This window comes from Gadus macrocephalus, chromosome 4 (assembly GCF_031168955.1).
Source record: "Gadus macrocephalus chromosome 4, ASM3116895v1".
Classification (NCBI taxonomy): domain Eukaryota; kingdom Metazoa; phylum Chordata; class Actinopteri; order Gadiformes; family Gadidae; genus Gadus; species Gadus macrocephalus.
In genome coordinates, this window is record NC_082385.1 from 10856397 (window position 1) to 10876659 (window position 20263).

General features: G+C 43.0%; 1 protein-coding gene and 1 pseudogene across 1 annotated transcript; both read left to right on the plus strand.

Annotated features, from left to right (window-relative positions):
• Positions 1-4898: 4898 nt before the first annotated feature.
• On the plus strand, positions 4899-5482 carry LOC132455080 (myosin-2-like). The gene is made up of 2 exons (XM_060048796.1): positions 4899-5038; positions 5133-5482. The coding sequence occupies exons 1-2, from the start codon at positions 4907-4909 to the stop codon at positions 5322-5324; spliced, it is 324 nt and encodes a 107-aa protein (XP_059904779.1). The 5' UTR covers positions 4899-4906; the 3' UTR covers positions 5325-5482.
• Positions 5483-11092: 5610 nt separating this feature from the next.
• Positions 11093-19052, plus strand: LOC132454861 (myosin heavy chain, skeletal muscle-like; annotated as a pseudogene).
• Positions 19053-20263: the final 1211 nt, after the last annotated feature.

Below are 20263 nucleotides of genomic sequence, written 5' to 3' on the forward strand. Positions count from 1 at the left end.
TGAAGACAACTCTGTTTGCTTGTGCTTTTCTTATTACATTATACATTCCCACTATGTACTTTTCCGTTCTAATTCACTATTCTGTCAGTTGTAGCGTGCTGCGGGTGCTGGACTGGATGCCTGGACTCTCCTCATGGATAACCGGCCAGAACCCCATCACCATTTTAATATGATGTACATGTATTTACCTGTATGCCAATTGTGGCACCCATTGCACTCCTGACCATCCCTGGAAGAAGGGATCCCCTACACTGCGTTTCTTCTCAAGATTTCTTCCTTGCTGATTCAAGGGAGTTTTTTATTGCCCGTGTGGGGGCATGGGTAAAGGGGGGTGTCACAAATATTTGGCCTGTTAAGCCCTTTGAGACTGTAATGGTGATTAAGGGCTATACAAATAAAATTGAATTGAATTGAATTGAATTGAATTTTAAGCACAGTACTTCAGCAAAATCAACCCTAACTGCATATCCTGGTGGTAACCCCACAATCAAAGTGCCACAGGTTTAGCTGCTGCCATACAACTTTCAATTTGGGCTACCAAGTCAATGTAATGAACTCACTTTCGTCAAGGAATTACCGTTAAGCTTTGGGAGAACATAATCCTACACAAATAATTGCACAAGGTTGCTTTGAAATGCAGAGAATGGTAGCAATCATCTTAAAACAGCCTCCCGCCATTAGGCAACACAGTGCTCCCAAATGGGCAGGCGGAGCTTCAATAAATACCTAATTAATACACATTTCGATTAAAGAGTTTAAACTGTATTCTCTTCCGCCTCTCGCTCTCCCCCCAATATTCATTAATCAGACCACATGTATTTACAGCTGTTGTGTAGCATGGCATGAGGGTGAATGCCTAGCATTCATTGGCTACTCACCACGAATTCTAGCCTGCTTAAGTGGTCATGGGCATATGTGGCTTATAATCATCTAGGCAGAGCAGTGCAGGCACTTATTCAGGCATGTGGGAGGCGGCTATCCTCTGGGGAGCAGCTATGGCTCATGGTTAGCGATAGTAGACTAGAAAACGTTTGACTTATTGAGGTACTATAATGACTTAGATGTACGATTCATTCAACTAAATGTGTAGAAATAAATTTATATTAAAGAACAGAGTAGAACAGGGAAGTCTGGGGCCCCCTGCTTGAGCTGCTCCCCCCGCGACCCGACCCCGGATAAGCGGATGAAGATGAGATGAGATGAGATGAAGAACAGAGTAGTCAATGGTTTATTGAAATGTTGGATAAGACCTTGATGGAAACGCCGAAACTGAACGGTACATACCTATTGTGTAAATAGGAACACGATTGGTGCAACGATTCTATTTTTTCACGTACCCAAGATTTGTGATTAAAAAGAAAAAGACATCTGCGGTGTAGCCCCGCTGCCTTAATGGAGGAACAATTCTGAATCTTGGCATATCATAGTTTACATGATTTTTTCTACAACCCACAATGTCCGTCTTTATTTTTTTTACAGTGAAAGTTCTAGGAAAACATCAAAAATCGTGATCTTAATAACCGCAGGCGGAAAATTACACCAAATTTCGTCGACCTTCTCTACGGAAAATTATGATTCCCGAAAAGATGGCTGACATTTGTTTTTGCAATGTTCCATCAATCACAATTCCACAATTTTACTGTTAATTTTAAAAGTTACAATTGTGACCGATTTTTGGAGTTCATGACACAAAATTGTCAGTAACTCCAAAAATCTGTCACAATGTGGATTTCATTCTCAATAATGCTCAAAATTCCATATAAACGGCATTTGCTCATGAAAATGATGCAATGTGCCATTGGTGCCTTTTAATGAGGTCAAGCACTCGGACATCAAGCTAACAGATTCAGTGCTACAGAAACAAAATCAGACATATAAATTCAAAAATAAAAATGTAAAGATGATTAAGTAAGATAGGGATCTTATATTAGAATTGCTGTTGCTTAATATATAGATCAATTTTCATTATTTTAATTAAATTTATATTATATAATATATAAAAAGAAGAGTATGTTTATTTATGTTTATTTAGAGTAAACATAAATGAAAAATAAAAGATATTAAATCATGCCAACCATACGGAATGTTGGCTAACGCTTGCAATGTGGCAAGCACTTGTAATAAACATTACTATATTATATTTAGATTTAACTGATTCTTAACTTGTTAAACCGAGTTAATGTTCTGAATTTTCATGAAAAAAACTGCAAACATGAAATATCCCCAGACATTAGGAAATTAATTCCAGCATGAAAACTGTTGAAATGTGTTGATGTGGCAGTTAAGCTATTGAGATATAAATACATCAACTACATAAATTGTTATCATGTAAGGCACTCAAAGAATGAGCCAATGAACAGATTATTTGCAAAGTTTAAAAAAAGAGTTTTGAAGATCTGCCCTTATATAGTTTCTGCCTGGACTGCAGATCCACCACTATAAAAGAGGCCAGAAGATGAGATGGATGGACTGCAGGGGATTTTCAGGTTATTACAACTGGTGGTAAGTATGACTGATGCTTCAGCTGCTGTCTTGGAGGGACCATTGCATTAGAGAAGAGATTTTTACACTCTTGTTTTCATGGAGCTTCTTTTCATTTATTTAAATGACTACTTCCATATTTAGGCTACCTGCCTTCTGTTAACTTTTTTTTAATGGAGATTTCTTTTATTGTATATTATTTAAGAAGCCGTTACATAATAGTTAAATACATTGAGGTTTTATTCAGGCATTTGTTTGTATTGCATATGTTTTGGGAATTCATGTTTTGAATGACGTTTTCAGTGTTTTCAAACCAAGTCAGACCGCTGTCCAGGAGAGCTGCTTTCTAGGAAAGACTATTGCTTTAGAATAGGGAATATTGCGTCCTTGTTTTCATTAAAGGAGACATATTATGGTGTTTTCCCAACAAGTAAACAAAGTATATGAGTTCCAGAAAACATATTTTTGAAGCTGTTTGCTGGAAATAGCTTTTAGGAAAAAAGATCTCGCTTTTCCCCTCTGTTTCAGTCCCTTCGGAATGCGCTTTTTCTGGTGCCTGTACCTTTAACGCAAATGAGCTGCTGCCCATTGACCAATGAGCTGTCAGAGTGAACCACAGCATGGAGGAGAAGTGATGGTTGCCGTTTACGGACTACCGGAGCTCTATATCTATAGAATAGGATATCATAATAATAATAATAATAATATATAGCGAATTATATAATATTATATTTAATATCACGGCCAAAAGCTATGTGCCCATCGGATGATATTATGAATCATAAAGACTGCGTCTGATGTCTCTCGTACTTCCACAACAAGTAAAGACTCGTGGTGGGGGTTATCTCGGCGATGGTTGAGAATAATTGGGGGAAAGGAACTTTGGCCTTGACTCTCTGACGTCCATATTGATCAGCGAGATGGAGGAAAAAGGGATTGTTCTCCCGGAGCTGAGCTTCCGGACTGCCGCCCAGCTCCCCCCGCCGGAGCTGCCGGACTGCCGCCAGAGCTTCGGCGGCAGTCCGGCACATCCGGCGGGGGGAGCTCGGTGGCAGTCCGGCAGCTCTAGCGGAGAAATGGATTGTACTTCCGGAGCTGAGCTGCCGGGCTGCCGCCGAACTCCCCCTGCCGGAGCTGCCGGATTGCCGCCGAAGCTCCCCCACCTTAACTGCCGGACTTGCTCCAGAGCTTCGGCGGCAATCCGACAGCTACGCCGGACTCCCTGCCAGGCAGTCACATGGCAAACTGACAAATTAGACATCTATATTTGTAACGAATATCCCTGCTTCTGAATGCGCAAACATCTCCGCCCAGTGCTCGTCCGCTGGTCCACAAAATCTTAGCTATGCTCTGATTGGAGGGGGGTGGGGAAATGGGAGGTCATATTCAAACATATCCCATTCCTACGTAGGAGGGGCGCCGGAACTGACTCGCTTTCAGCAATGCATATCTTACAAAAATCACGTACAGACTTTTTTTAAAGTTCGTATGTGTGTGGGAGCACCAAAGACCCAAAACAACAGCCCGAATCGTAGGAAAAGTGTTGTTTTCATCGATACCCTTTAAGGTTATTAGAATTAGCCTTACCTCGAAAATATTTTTTTATATTCTACTTTGAATGAAAATTTGTTCAGTTACGTTGTTATAGAAACCATAAGAGAATGTGGGGGATTCTTGTTACGTTATGTTTGGAACTTCTGTGTAATGTATTATTTACTTAGCACTTAACTACTTTTACATCATTTTATGAAGATGATATTTTTTTTATAATTTGATGGTTTACTTTGTTGGTTTCAGATGTTAAATGTTGATAGAAAAGAGACATTTACGACGTAATTTAGTACGAAAAATCAAGTAGCTCTGCACTGACATACATTTTATGTAAGATTTTCCAATTCATTCAAAAACGAGCCATTAGAATGTGTAGATTAGACTGACTTGTAACCAATATGACTCATAATTTCATCTGCGGTTGAAGGGAAGTAAACGGTAAGAATTATTTAATATCATCACGTCACTAAATATCTCCAAACCTTCTTGAAGCTATGTGTACTTGTAAGATAACATTAATCAAGTAGTATGTTTGTTTTTATCAAATAAGCCTCCATCATGAGTACGGACGCAGAGATGGCCGTTTACGGCCAGGCGGCCATTTTCCTCCGGAAGCCAGAGAAGGAGAGGATTGCGGCCCAGAGCGCGCCATTCGATGCGAAGGCTGCTGCATATGTCACTGATGTTAAGGAACTGTACGTAAAGTGTACCATCAATAAGAGGGAGGGTGGCAAAGTCACCGTCACAGTTTTGGCTACAAAATAGGTAGGCAGAGATTGATCATCAACTGGTATCATTAAGAAAGTTTAAGTCTCAATAGCTGCACTGGTAAGAAAACTAAAAATGGGTTTCCATTTTTTAGGTGAAGACAGTCATGGAGGACGATATCACACCCATGAACCCTCCCAAGTATGACAAAATTGAGGACATGGCCATGATGACCCATCTCAATGAAGCCTCTGTGTTGTATAACCTTGCAGAGCGTTATTCAGCATGGAGGATCTATGTAAGATATTTTGCCTCAATGAAAATATAAGAAAAGTAAGTGAAATGAATCGTTAATAGGTCAAATCAATGTGAATCTATGTGACCTCCTTCAGACCTACTCTGGGCTGTTCTGTGCCACTGTAAACCCCTACAAGTGGCTCCCAGTGTACGACCAGTCGGTTGTCAATGCCTACAGAGGCAAGAAGCGTATGGAGGCTCCACCCCACATCTTCTCTGTCTCTGACAACGCCTTCCAGAACAACTGGTTTGTAAATTCAAAGTTTCAAATCCCTAATCTTATCTAGTTTTCATCAATTCGAGGCATACTCATGCAATGTTTGATACATTTGTTTAACAGATAGAGAGAACCAGTCAGTCCTTATCACGTAAATTTGATGCTGGAAACATGATATAAATATAATAGGCCTACAATGATTCCCTCGTTGGAAAACATGTCAAAATGAAATTACTTTATGCTTCTTTTCACACCCAGTGGAGAATCCGGTGCTGGAAGGACCAAGCGTGTCATCCAGTACTTTGCTTCCATCTCAGTGGGTGGTGGAGGAGATAATAAGAAGGATGCAGGCGCTGGAAAGATAAAAGTATGTTTGAAAAATAAAAATAAACATTATATCAATGAATCAATACATTAAAAAATCACGTAAAAACACGAAGAATTCAAATATAATTCAGTAAAAAGGTATTAACATTTTATGCTTGATTATAGGGGTCACTGGAGGACCAGATTATTGCAGCCAATCCCCTGCTGGAGGCCTATGGTAATGCCAAGACTGTGAGAAATGACAACTCCTCCCGTTTTGTAAGTATGAAATGAATTCCTCCCTGAAGATGCTCCCTAGTTTTTGAGTATTTTTTTGAGGATGATTAAAACTAATTATTTTGCAAACAGGGTAAATTCATCAGAATTCATTTCCACGCAAACGGTAAACTATCCAGTGCTGACATTGAGACGTGTAAGTATCTAGTTCTACATGTGGATTCCTTAACCAAGATTATTAGTGGTATAGGTTTTGATTAATGAATGGGCCTTATAGATCTGCTGGAGAAGTCAAGAGTGACATTCCAGCTTCCCGATGAGAGAGGCTATCACATCTTCTACCAGATGATGACCAACCACAAACCTGAGATCATTGGTGAGATTTTATAATAGTAAGAGTGTGAAGAATGTACTTAATATTAAGATGAAAAGTTTTCCTGAATTGCCTTTATCTATTCAAATATGACTTAATATGTACAAATGACTTCTGATTCTGAAGTTCAAATATTTAAAGGGCTAATTTTCTCTCTAGAAAAAATCGTTTTTGGTAAAGATTATATCTTCCATTGCATATTGTGGAAATGCATTTGGAAAACATGCATTGCATGTAAGTGCTAAGAAAGATTAATTCGTTTTTTATTCAGAAGTTATCTGTTAGGTAGCAGCATATCAAGCAGAAAAAATACATTTGTTTAATCCCTCAGAAATTACACATGAAACGATTTAGAAAAATATAGATTGGAAACGATAATGACAAAATCTAAGCAGAGAAATGACATATATTTAAAGGTCCCATGACATGCTATTTTATGTATTCTTTAATATAGGTATTAGTGGGCAACTAACACAGTATTCAAAGACGTTCCCTAAATTCAGCCGTGGTGCAGGGTTACAGCCACTCCGAGCCAGTCGCACATTGAGCTTCCCCCAAATGCGCTGTTTCGGTGGGCGTGTCAAGGAGGAGGGTGGGGGTGTGGCCCTGAGCAGCTTGCAGCCACGGTACCATGCGCTCTGTTTTCAGTGGATGTATCGCAATGGCGAGGCGCACACAGCCTTTTGCCGTGTTCTGTAAATATTCTAGAACACACAGGAATCCTGGAGCTCCTCATCCTCATCCTCATCGTCATCCGCTTATCCGGGGTCGGGTCGCGGGGGGAGCAGCTCAAGCAGGGGGCCCCAGACTTCCCTTTCCCGGGCCACATTGACCAGCTCTGACGGGGGGATCCCGAGGCGTTCCCAGGCCAGTGTTGAGATATAATCTCTCCACCTAGTCCTGGGTCTTCCCCGAGGTATCCTGGAGCTCTATATCTAAATATTATCCTATAGCCTACACATATATCTATATCATATAATATATATTATCACGGCCAAAAGCTGTGTGAGCCGATATTATGAATCTCAAACGACCGCGTTGGGTTCTCCGACGTTCCTGGTTCTTCAACGTCCACATCAATGTGAATACACACACTGTAGCAAGTGTTTCTTGTCGGTTCTTTGACGTGTCTTGTATTTCCACAACGAGACTGTCGTGGGGGTTATCTGAGCCATGGTTGAGAAGGAATTGGGGGAAAGGAACTTTGGTTTGACTTGCTGAAGTAGCCATACATGAACTGCGACATGCCGCCAGTTGCCGCGAGGCACCATCGCCCGGCAGCGGGCAGCCGGCAGCAGGCAGCGCGCGGTTCAGTCGACTTCAGGTTGATGTGAAAGTGGAAGAACCAGAGACGTCGTAGAACCCGACAAAGTCGTTTGTGATTCATAATATCGTCTGGAGGCGCACACAATATGTTATATGATATAGATATCTAAGGAGGAGAAAGGGATCTTTGCCGGGCAGCGCTTATGCACCTCCGCCTCCGGCGGTGGTCCCTCAGCGGGGCTCAAGCGGGAGACATTCGCCGCCAACAATCCCTTTCTCCTCCATGTCGTGGTTCATGTTCTTGAGGGAGTCAAAGCCAAAGTTCCTTCCCCCCAATTCATTCTCAACCTTGGCTGAGATAACCCCCAATACGAGTCTCGTTGTAGAAATACCAGAGACGAGAGTCCGACGTGTTATGCGCCATCACACCAACAGCAGAACGGTTATCCAAATAACAAGGAAGTGTACAACACTTTTGCGTTACAGTCCTGGAGCTCTATATCTAAATAATATCATATAATACATAGATATCTATATCATATAACATATTGTGTGCGCCTCCAGACGATATTATGAATCACAAACGACTTTGTCGGGTTCTGCGACGTCTCTGGTTCTTCCACTTTCACCTCAACCTGAAGTCGACTGAACCGCGCGCTACCTGCTGCCGGCTGCCCGCTGCCGGGCGATGGTGCCTCGCGGCAACCGGCGGCATGTCGCAGTTCATGTACTTCAGCGAGTCAAACCAAAGTTCCTTTCCCCCAATTCCTTCTCAACCATGGCTCAGATAACCCCCACGACAGTCTCGTTGTGGAAATACAAGACACGTCAAAGAACCGACAAGAAACACTTGCGTTACAGTGTGTGTATTCACACACACATGTGGCGCTCAGTGTTGCCAGATTTGGTTGAGCTAAATCCGCCCAATAACGTTCCAAAACCCGCCCACTTCAGCAAAAAACCGCCCAATGACGTTTTTCACAGGAAAAAAATAATTTTTGAATAAACATTAAACGCATGTTGTGGTTCTAGTGTTATATGCGCCAAGAGTTACTTCTCATGGCTGCAATGTTTTAGGCTCCGTCCGGTTGAGGAGTAATAATAAACATCCCTGGGGATTTTACCATATCGACTCGTCCTTCTGATTACGCGGTAACGCTACGGTATTAAACAATTAAGCCCAAATGGCAAGTTCTATTTTATTATCACAGACCGTGCATGTCACAGAAAATGTGGATATTTCCCCCACTTCGGCATGATGCTTATTTCGCTAACAGAGTTGAGAGAGAGCGGGCTTTTGCCTCAGACTTCTGCGTCGGCGCACAACGGTTTGTTGATGTGACATCACGACGTGAAGTATATTGAAGTATTGGCCTACTGAGTTTTGTATTTGTACTGTTTTTAAACCATAAAATAACAGTTTGGTGTGCTGTTTTCACATTATTAAAAAACCGCCAGATATTGGCAAAAGCAGCCCAAAATGTATATACCCGCCCAATGCATTTTTTCCCCGCGAGATGAAATCTAAAGTCGCCCAATTGGGCGGGAACCCGCCCAATCTGGCAACACTGGCGCTCGCACGGTCGAGTCTCATTGGCGGGCCAACGTCTCTGGGCGGGCCAGGCAGAGTAAGGGGAGGAGCTGAGATTCCTGATGACGTCATGAGCACAGACATTCCAAGTCAGCGCGCTTGAGCCTCCGTTTTTTCAAAGGCGAGCAGAACAGCTAGTGCTGGTTTTACACCAAACGCAAGTTTTAGCCACTGGGGGACCATAGGCAGGCTAGGGGAACTCATATTTATGTTAGAAAACCTCCCAAAGTGAGATTTTCATGTCATGGGACCTTTAATCCCTCAGAAATGACCCTCATCACCAGCAACCCCTACGACTTCCCCATGTGCAGTCAGGGTCAGATCACTATGGCCAGCATTGATGTCAAAGAGGAGCTGGATGCTACTGATGTCAGTGGTTGATTGGAAAACAATTCATATATTTTCCACGTGGCATACGTTTTACAAAATGTTTTCTAAATGTTCTTTGTTTTCAACACAGGCTGTTATTGATATTTTGGGCTTCACTAATGAGGACAAGGTGGGCATCTGTAAGTTTACTGGTGCTGTGCTTCACCACGGTAACATGAAGTTCAAGCAGAAGCAGCGTGAGGAGCAGGCTGAGCCAGATGGCAATGAAGGTAACCATTAACATGTATTCATCAGTGCACTAGAAGGAATATTGGTTCATATTTGATTGAATTACATTTGGAGTCATTATTATACAGGATAATAATCCATTCATTTTTCATGTTAACTTTGTAGAGGCCGACAAGATTTCCTATCTACTGGGTCTGAACTCTGCTGATATGCTCAAGGCTCTTTGCTACCCAAGAGTGAAGGTCGGAAATGAGTATGTCACCAAGGGACAGACTGTACCTCAGGTAAGAAAAACACAATGTTTCGACGAAATATGGTAAAATATTCTGTTAACATGATGCATTTTCTATGTGAGATAAATATTTGTGATTATTTAGAAAAAATAATTTCAGGTCAACAACTCAGTCAGTGCCCTGGCCAAATCTATCTATGAGAGGATGTTCTTGTGGATGGTCATCTGTATCAACACGATGCTGGACATCAAGCAAGTAAGACAATTCTACATTGGTGTGCTGGACATTGCTGGTTTTGAGATTTTTGATGTAAGTTGTTAAATAAGGGGCAGCATTTCTGATAGCATTTCCTTCATTCTGAGTCTATAGTCATTACCATTCAATTGTTGAAAACTAGTAAGAGTCAGTTTTTTAAATGTCCCCTACTAGTACAACAGCATGGAGCAGCTATGCATCAACTTCACCAACACTGGAAAAAGCCTTCTGTTGAACCAATAAAAAAAACAAGGGTAATGGTTCACATCTATATTACATAACTTGAGCCAATGACAAATATATAGCTTGCCTCAAACAATATTTCCTATGTTCATAAAAACAAAATAATACAACTTGGCACCAAGTATAATTCTATTCTTTGAATGAAGTTAATACATTTAAATCGTATGTTAAATCCTAAACAAAAAAATATTGATTCACTCCAACAATTGTTTCTCATTTAAGAAATATCAATCAGAAATAATTTGTTTTATCCAATCAAAAAGATTACAATTTAATCAAACAATTGTTTCTCATTTAAACATTAACATTTTTAAACATAACATATTTTTGTATACATCATCATCAACTCGCCGCTTCATGGCCTTGGGGCGCTTCTGTCTGGATTCGACATCACATCGCGACATCAGTCAGGGATAGGTGCTTTGTCAGAGACACCTCGATACTCTGCTTGGTGACACAATGTACAATATATATTAACAATCTAAATGGCAGAGTTAGACCTACTCCAGACCTCCCTCCAGACACAGACAGACTGTCCTAGCTCACAGAACCAGTGAGTCATCGTCACTCTGGTCAAGGCTAGTGCTTTCACCTCAAAAAGTCGCCAAAAGTCACCAATAGCAGCTGAAAAAGAAGCTTGATTTGTCGCTTGTCGCTGTTTTGAAAAAAAGTCGCCAAAGGGGTCTGAAAAGTAGCTAAATATAGCGACAAAATCGCTAAGTTGGCAACACTGCGGTTTGGTCCAGTAGTCGTAAGCGTCTTTGTATTTAATGCGCATGCGCAGGCTTGTACGTAACCTTGAAATTGTACATTTGTCTGAACAAATATTTCTAAATTGAGCTCCTAATCAAATATAACAGTGGTTTAGGAAGAAAACAAAAAAAAAATATTTGGATTGAATGACAAAATTATTAATCAGTTGAATACACAACCTTAAAATTGTACATTTGTCAAAATGGATATTTCTTAATTGAGCTCCTAATTAAAAATATCTATATTTCACAGTATTTTGAAATAAAAAAAAGTTATTTTAAAAAATAAAACAAAAAATGTTTATTTGAATTGAATTACAAAATAATAATCAGATGAAGTACGGCTTAAAACCCTTTTTCCAGTGAATGAGAAACTGCAACAGTTCTTCAACCACCACATGTTCGTCCTGGAGCAAGAGAAGTACAAGAAGGAGGGTATCATCTGGGAGTTCATTGACTTCGGCATGGACTTGGCTGCCTGCATTGATCTTATTGAGAAGGTACAACTGAATATTATAACTATACATCATTATACTTTGCGTGACTTACGAATTACTTTTGATAATGTTTCATCCATCCATTTTTCTCTTAAGCCAATGGGCATCTTCTCCATCCTCGAAGAGGAGTGCATGTTCCCCAAGGCCTCAGACGTTACCTTCAAGAACAAGCTGTATGACCAGCATCTTGGCAAGACCAAAGCATTTGAGAAGCCCAAGCCTGCAAAGGGCAAGGCTGAGGCCCACTTCTCCCTGGTGCACTATGCTGGTACCGTGGACTACAACGTCACTGGCTGGCTGGACAAGAACAAGGATCCCCTGAATGACTCTGTTATTCAGCTGTACCAGAAGTCCTCAAACAAACTGCTGCCTGTCCTGTACCCACCTGTAGTTGAAGGTACATATTTATAGTATTTAACCATAGTTTATAACTGTTAATCCATTCTATTATAATACCCATAGATTTTCAAGCCATTTATTGCCTCTGTTTTACAAATATAAATGTGAAAATTGAACTCTGACTCATGACCAATAATTAATAACAGAGGTCGGGGGTGCAAAGAAGGGAGGCAAGAAAAAGAGTGGCTCCATGCAGACCGTGTCTTCACAGTTCAGGGTAAGGGTTAACACACAAACAAATGTAAAAATGAGACCTTATTTCATTTTTCAGAATGTGTTCTTTCTAAGTAAATTGGTATATATTTCATGTTATGCGGGGATATGTCTTTAGGAGAACTTGGGCAAACTGATGACCAACTTGAGGAGCACCCATCCTCACTTTGTGCGTTGCCTGATTCCCAATGAGTCAAAGACTCCAGGTACAGTGAGCACTAACAAATGTGTGTATTGTCTGGGTTAGGATATGACATGTTAGTCACTGATACACCAAACTAATTATATTGACGATGTATTTATCACCAATGTAACAGGACTCATGGAGAACTCCCTGGTTATCCACCAGCTGAGGTGTAACGGTGTGCTGGAGGGCATCAGAATATGCAGAAAGTGTCAGGGTGTGTGTGTTTCCTGTGTTTCCCTCCTGTGTTGATTACTGTTCCCTCCCCTAATGTGTCTCAGCTGTTCCTCGTTGTGTTTGTTATTTAAGCCCTCGTCTTTCCTTTGTTCCTTGTGCTGTCATTGTGGTTGTCTGTGGTTGTTTGTGGTGGCTAGTCCTGCGTGTTCCCGAGTTCCCTGTTGTCTCCCGAGTTCCCTGATTCCTGTGCCTTAGCCTTTAGGCCTGATTAAAGTGCCGTTTCCTGAAACCGTCTGCGTCTGGGTCCTACCTGCCTGCCTGCACCCGCAGCCTTCCTTAACAGAATGACAGCACCAACAATGGACCCAGCGGACGATCAAGTTAGCCGTGAGTGGGAGGATTTATTTATTATGAAGGCAGTAGATCGCTGGGAGAGTTTGGGGTACCACCCGGTTCCTGAGTGGGAGGATTTATTTATTTTGAAGGCAATAGATCGCTGGGAGAGTTTGGGGTACCACCCGGTTCCTCCTGGCACTCCAGCTCCCGCATTGACTCCGGTCCCCGAGCCCTGTCCGGTTCCTGAGCCCACTCCTAGCCTCTTCGCCTGCTTGAGGTGGTCTGCCCTCCGCTCCTGCCTGAGGGGGCCCACCCCCTGCTCCTTCCAGAGGGGGACCGGCCTCTGCTCCTGCCGGAGGGGGTCCGCCCTCCAGACCGTCCAGGGGAGGCACGCCCCCCGCTCCTGCCTGTGGGGGCCCTCCTCCACTCCTTCCCGAGGGGGGTTCCCCTTCAAGGCCTTCCACCGGAGGGGACCCGCCCTCTACCTGGCCTGCCTCCTGTGGGGACCCGCCCTCTACCTGGCCTTCCTCCTGTGGGGACCCGCCCTCTACCTGGCCTTCCTCCTGTGGGGACCCGCCCTCTGCCTGGCCTTCCACCAGAGGGGACCCGCCCTCTACCTGGCCTGCCTCCTGAGGGGACCCGCCCTCTACCTGGCCTGCCTCCTGAGGGGACCCGCCCTCGACCTGGCCTTCCTCTAGAGGGGATCCGCCCTCAACCTCTCCTTCCTCCTGAGGGACTGAGCCCTCATCGTCCTTGCCGCCGGCCTCCTGAAGGGTTCCGCCTTCCCTCTGCCTCTGCTTGCCCCCCAGGCCGTCCGCCTGAGGCTCCCTGCCATGCCCTGGGGCAGTTTTCTGGCCGCCCGCCTGACGTCCCTCGGCTCTGCCCCAGTCCATTTTTTTTTTTTTGATTCCCCCCTCCTGGCGCCCCTCCACCCACCCGTTTTGGGTTTGACATTCTTTGTTTTTTTGCTTGTCGTGGGTCGCCTGGGAGTCGACCCTTAAGGGGGGGGTACTGTCAGGGTGTGTGTGTTTCCTGTGTTTCCCTCCTGTGTTGATTACTGTTCCCTCCCCTAATGTGTCTCAGCTGTTCCTCGTTGTGTTTGTTATTTAAGCCCTCGTCTTTCCTTTGTTCCTTGTGCTGTCATTGTGGTTGTCTGTGGTTATTTGTGGTGGCTAGTCCTGCGTGTTCCCGAGTTCCCTGTTGTCTCCCGAGTTCCCTGATTCCTGTGCCTTAGCCTTTAGGCCTGATTAAAGTGCCGTTTCCTGAAACCGTCTGCGTCTGGGTCCTACCTGCCTGCCTGCACCCGCAGCCTTCCTTAACAGAAAGGGCTTCCCCAGCAGAATTCTCTATGCTGACTTCAAGCAGAGGTATTAACTCAAGGATTTTTCAAGGACAACTTTACAAATGCCTTTGGACATTTGAATGAATGTTAAAAACATTATAATGGTCTTCTTCAGGTACAAAGTACTGAACGCCGGTGTCATCCCTGTAGGCCAGTTTATTGACAACAAGAAGGCTTCTGAGAAACTGCTTGGGTCCATCGATGTGCCTCACGATGAGTACAAATTTGGACACACCAAGGTCAGTTTATTGTTGTCAAAAACTATGTTTATACTTCATTGTAAGTCACTAGCTGACAAGTCTTTTCTTACATTAAGGTGTTCTTCAAAGCTGGTCTTCTGGGTACTCTTGAGGAGATGCGAGATGAGAAGCTGGCTGCTCTTGTCGGAATGATTCAGGCTGCATGCAGAGGTTATGTCATGAGAAAGGAGTATGTGAAGATGAGAGAGGAGGTATGTTTTTAGACATAGTGCTCAAAACTCAAAAAGCTTTTTAACTGCCAAGTAGAACCCCAAAATTATGGTTTATTTTATTCTATAGGGAAGCCATCTATACTATTCAGCACAACATCCGCTCATTCATGAATGTCAAACACTGGCCATGGATGAAGGTGTACTACAAGATCAAGCCTCTTCTGAAGAGTGCTGAAACCGAGAAGGAGCTTTCCAATATGAAGGATAACTATGAAAAGATGAAGACAGACCTGGCAGCTGCCCTGGCCAAGAAGAAGGAACTTGAGCAGAAGATGTTTTCTCTCCTGCAGGAGAAGAATGATCTTTCACTGCAAGTTGCTTCTGTAAGTAAACATTATTTTTGTATCCCTGTCCGTACACAGTGAGGTAAATGTGATGTTACATGTTCTACATCTCTAAATATCACACAGGAAGGAGAAAATCTGAATGGTGCTGAAGAAAGGTGTGAAGGACTCATCAAGAGTAAGATTCAGCTGGAGGCCAAACTTAAAGAGACAACTGAGAGATTGGAGGATGTAAATGTAAATGTAAATGGACTGCATTTATATAGCGCTTTTCTGACCATCGGCCACCCAAAGCGCTTTACAATATTGCCTCACATTCACCATTCACGCACACATTCACACACCGACGGCGGAGTCAACCATGCAAGGCGACAGCCAGCTCGCCACCAAAATTGTTATTTTTTTGTTTTTATTAATCATTCACAGGAAGGACTTTGAGACCAGCCAGCTTCTGAGCAAAATTGAGGATGAGCAGTCCCTGGGTGCTCAGCTTCAGAAAAAGATCAAGGAGCTACAGGTGAGAAAATAATACAAAAGGAATATACATTTTCTGAAATGAATATTTGGTTATTTGGCTCAATATTTTCATTATTTAGTCCCGGATTGAAGAGCTGGAGGAAGAGATTGAGGCTGAGCGTGCTGCTCGTGCCAAGGTTGAGAAGCAGAGAGCTGATCTCTCCAGAGAACTTGAAGAGATCAGTGACAGGCTTGAGGAGGCTGGTGGAGCCACTTCTGCTCAAATTGAGATGAACAAGAAGCGTGAAGCTGAGTTCCAGAAGCTGCGTCGTGACCTTGAGTAGTCCACCCTGCAGCATGAAGCCACTGCTGCTGCTCTGCGTAAGAAGCAGGCTGACAGTGTAGCAGAGCTGGGAGAGCAGATTGATAACCTCCAGCGTGTCAAGCAGAAGCTTGAGAAGGAGAAGAGCGAGTACAAGATGGAGATTGATGACATCTCCGGCAACATGGAAGCTGTTTCTAAGGCCAAGGTAAGTGATTCTTCAAAACCTTCATTGTGTAAAGAAATAATAAGAACATAAATAACTATAAGTCAACATTGATTTCAAATTGATTAACTTTTAATCATCAGGGAAATCTGGAAAAGATTTGCCGTACCCTTGAGGACCAACTCAGTGAAATCAAGGCTAAGAGTGATGAGAATGCTCGCCAGGTCAATGACATCAGTGCCCAGAGAGCAAGACTGCTGACAGAAAATGGTTGATATTATTTTATTCAGTCGTTTGTATCATTTTAAATTCTGGGGGTACCATTTTGGGAATATAATTGAACATACATTTTCTCACAAATTCAATATGTATTACTTATTCGATACACCTCCTCCGACAAGGTGAGTTTGGGCGACAGCTTGAGGAGAAGGAAGCTCTTGTCTCCCAGCTGACCAGAGGCAAGCAGGCCTATACTCAGCAGGTTGAGGAGCTGAAGAGGCAAAATGAGGAGGAAGTAAAAGTAAGGATAATTTATTCATAAAGACGGTAGGGTTCAAAGATCAAGAAATGCATTGAATTTACGAGATCTCTGTTTCGCCTTTGGTAGGTAAAGAATGCTCTTGCTCATGGTGTGCAATCAGCCCGCCATGACTGTGACCTTCTGAGGGAGCAGTTTGAGGAGGAGCAGGAGGCTAAGGCTGAGCTGCAGCGTGGAATGTCCAAGGCCAATGGTGAGGTGGCCCAGTGGAGGAGCAAGTATGAAACTGATGCTATCCAGCGCACTGAAGAGCTAGAGGAGTCCAAGTGAGTCACACATTTAAAACATAGTTGTTTTAGTAGACATTATATTTGATGAATGTACACAATTTAAGCCAAGTTATTCATTAACAGGAAAAAGCTGGCCCCTGCGCCTTCAGGAGGCTGAGGAACAGATTGAGGCTGTTAACTCAAAGTGTGCCTCTCTGGAGAAGACCAAACAGAGACTCCAGGGTGAGGTGGAGGACCTCATGGTTGATGTGGAGAGGGCCAATGGACTGGCTGCCAACCTCGACAAGAAGCAGAGGAACTTTGACAAGGTGTGTTGTTATTCATCTCAATACATTTTTCTATTTTCATCCTATGATTCTTCCTCAGGGGCTAAACATGCACCCCTCTATTAATAATAATAAACAGGTTTTGGCTGACTGGAAGCAGAAATATGAGGAGGGTCAGGCAGAGCTTGAAGGAAGTCTTAAAGAGGCTCGTTCTCTCAGCACTGATCTTTTCAAGATGAAGAACTCCTATGAAGAAACTCTAGATCATCTGGAGACCATGAAGCGTGAAAACAAGAACCTCCAACCTGAGTTTTTGTCAATAACATCAGTATCACTATTTTGCTTTTCCGACTAATAACAAATACAAAATTGCTTTGCAGAGGAGATTTCTGATCTGACTGAACAAATTGGTGAGACCGGAAAGAACATACATGAGCTGGAGAAATCCAAGAAGCAGGTGTAGACAGAAGACTGAGATCCAGTCAGCCCTTGAGGAAGCTACGGTGAGGATGATTAAATCAGCAAACCACATCTAAATAAATGTAGATCTAATTTTAATAAATGTGCATAATTTAATTGTATACATTAGGGAACTCTGGAGCATGAGGAATCCAAGATTCTGCGTGTCCAGCTGGAGCTGAACCAGATTAAGGGTGAGGTTGACAGGAAGCTGGCTGAGAAGGATGAGGAGATGGAGCAGACCAAGAGGAACAGCCTGAGGGTCATTGACTCCATGCAGACCACTCTTGATTCTGAGGTCAGGAGCATGAATGAGGCGCTGAGAATCAAGAAGAAGATGGAAGAGTGAATGAGATGGAGATCCAGCTGAGTCATGCCAACCGCCAGGCTACTGAGGACCAGAAGCAGCTGAGAAATGTTCAGGGACAACTGAAGGTATGACACCAAGGATGAACAGCGCATATAAAATGTAGTGCAAGATATCCTTTTCTGATGTTTTCTGTTCCTGGTAATATAAGGATGCACAACTGCACCTTGATGATGCCATCTGAGCTGCAGAAGACCTGAAGGAGCAGGCCGCCATGGTGGAACGTAGGAACGGTCTCATGGTGGCTGAAATTGAGGAGCTGAGGGCAGCTCTGGAAAAGACAGAGAGGCCGCAAAGTGGCTGAGCAAGAGCTTGTGGACGCCAGCGAGCGTGTTAGACTGCTGCACTCTCAGGTAACCATACAATATAATCCTATCATTTGAATACAAGAACACAAATATTTTGACTGTAATTGCATTGTAATATGTTTCAGAACACAAGCTTGTTGAACACAAAGAAGCTGGAAAGCGACCTGGTCCAAGTCCCGGGTGAGGTGGACGATGGTGTACAGGAAGCCAGAAATGCAGAAGAGAAGGCCAAAAAGGCCATCACTGATGTAGGTTTATTTTTATTTCTTAAATCATCAAACGACAAATCAAAATACCTCTTCATAAAAAAATTCGCTCCTTTTTTCTACGTCCAGGCAGCCATGATGGCTGAGGAGCTGAAGAAAGAGCAGGACACTAGCTCTCACTTAGAGAGGATGAAGAAGAACCTGGAGGTCACAGTGAAAGACCTGCAGCATCGCCTGGATGAGGCTGAGAGCCTGGCCATGAAGGGTGGCAAGAAGCAACTTCAGAAACTGGAGGCCAGAGTAAGAAATTAATCATCAAGCATTTAAGAATAGACTTAAGTCCAATATAAGGAGATTCATTAATTCACTTTAATTCGAAAGGTTCGTGATCTGGAGGCAGAGGTTGATAATGAACAGAGACGTGGAGCAGATGCTGTAAAAGGTGTCCGCAAACATAAGAGACGGGTCAAGGAACTCGCCTACCAGGTATGTCAAACTTACATCTCTAAATATGTTTCTACGGCATTAGCATTTTGATGAAATTTTGATATCTAAAGGCCACATGATGTTGATTTTTCGATTTAAAATGTGCATCAGACTGAGGAGGATAAAAAGAATGGTTGCAGACTCCAGGATCTTGTTGATAAGCTGCAGCTGAAGGTGAAGGCTTACAAGAGGCAGTCTGAGGAAGCGGCAAGTAAAAGCTACGTAACAAAATCAAGTTATCAATTTTAGTACCTATTTAAACAAATTATGAATGTTCCTACAGGAGGAGCAGGCCAACTCTTACCTGTCCAAGTGCAGGAAGGTTCAACATGAGCTGGAGGAGGCTGAGGAACGTGCTGACATCGCCGAGACTCAGGTCAACAAGCTGAGGGCCAAGAGCCGTGACTCTGGAAAGGTATTTCGATGGCATAGTACAGTTCAGATTATTGCACAAATATATATCTTAGAATCGACTTTAATGATTTAATTTAAAAAATACTTTATCTCTAATTCCTACATTTGTTTTGTTTTTTCTCGTAGGGCAAGGAGAGTGCTGAATAATTCCTTTCCATTGGAAATATTGCACATTGTAAAAGTCATACAATGTGACACAATTCTGAATAGCATAAAATACATAATCTTCAGTCAGTGAATGTGTATGATCTTTATTAATCTTTATTATCTGAATGGCAAATGCAATATTTTAGGACCGATTCACCGTTAAACGTGTTTCTAATAACATATCTAGCGAGAAATATACTTTTTACTTGCATAATCTTCAGTCAGTGATTGTGTCTGATCTTGAGTTTTATAGTTATTAGGACGATTTTATCGGCTCGCTCGCATGTTTCAACGACGTCAGGTTGTTAGGGACGCTGCTTTCGCTAAACTAGCAGCTCACGTGTTTCCTGCGTTTGTGTTATTAAACCGTTACTTTATGTAACTTTTAATGATATCATCTTGTTAGAAACACGTATATCTGAGCGCCAACCCAGTCGCCAAAAGCATACGTTGACAGTGTACGTTTCGTGAACACTGGATTACGTCGCATTTCAACATAAAATAGCGTGTTATGCACACGCACGCACGCACACACACGCACAGACACGCACGCACACACGGTGCATTTCGCTGCTAAAACAACAACAAAAAAATATTCCCTCAAATATTATTACTTTCAAAACATTGGCCAAAATGGCCAATAATATCATTTTTATTTGGGATGCTTCTAGGACATTTTGGGTGGATTTTGAACGGTATGTGGGCAGCACGTTTTTTGCAGGACCTGGCAACCCTGCGCTGTTGCCCGAGGTGCTGAAATGCTCCGGAACAGATCTGGATCCACCACCCCCCCTCCCCCCCCCCCCGCCCCTCTAAATAAATACTATGGCAGAATAAATTATTTTACAGTAGAGTGGTGGAGGGATGACGTATGTTGGCCAACCCCGAAGTTAGCGTCGCCCTGGGTTCCCTTGACAAAAAGCGAA

Coding starts and splice junctions, on each gene's coding strand:
- LOC132455080 (XM_060048796.1), top strand. CDS start 4,907: ATGGAGGACGATATCACACCCATGAACCCTCCCAAGTATGACAAAATT. Junction 5,039..5,132: donor ATTCAGCATGGAGGATCTAT/GTAAGATATTTT, acceptor GACCTCCTTCAG/ACCTACTCTGGGCTGTTCTG.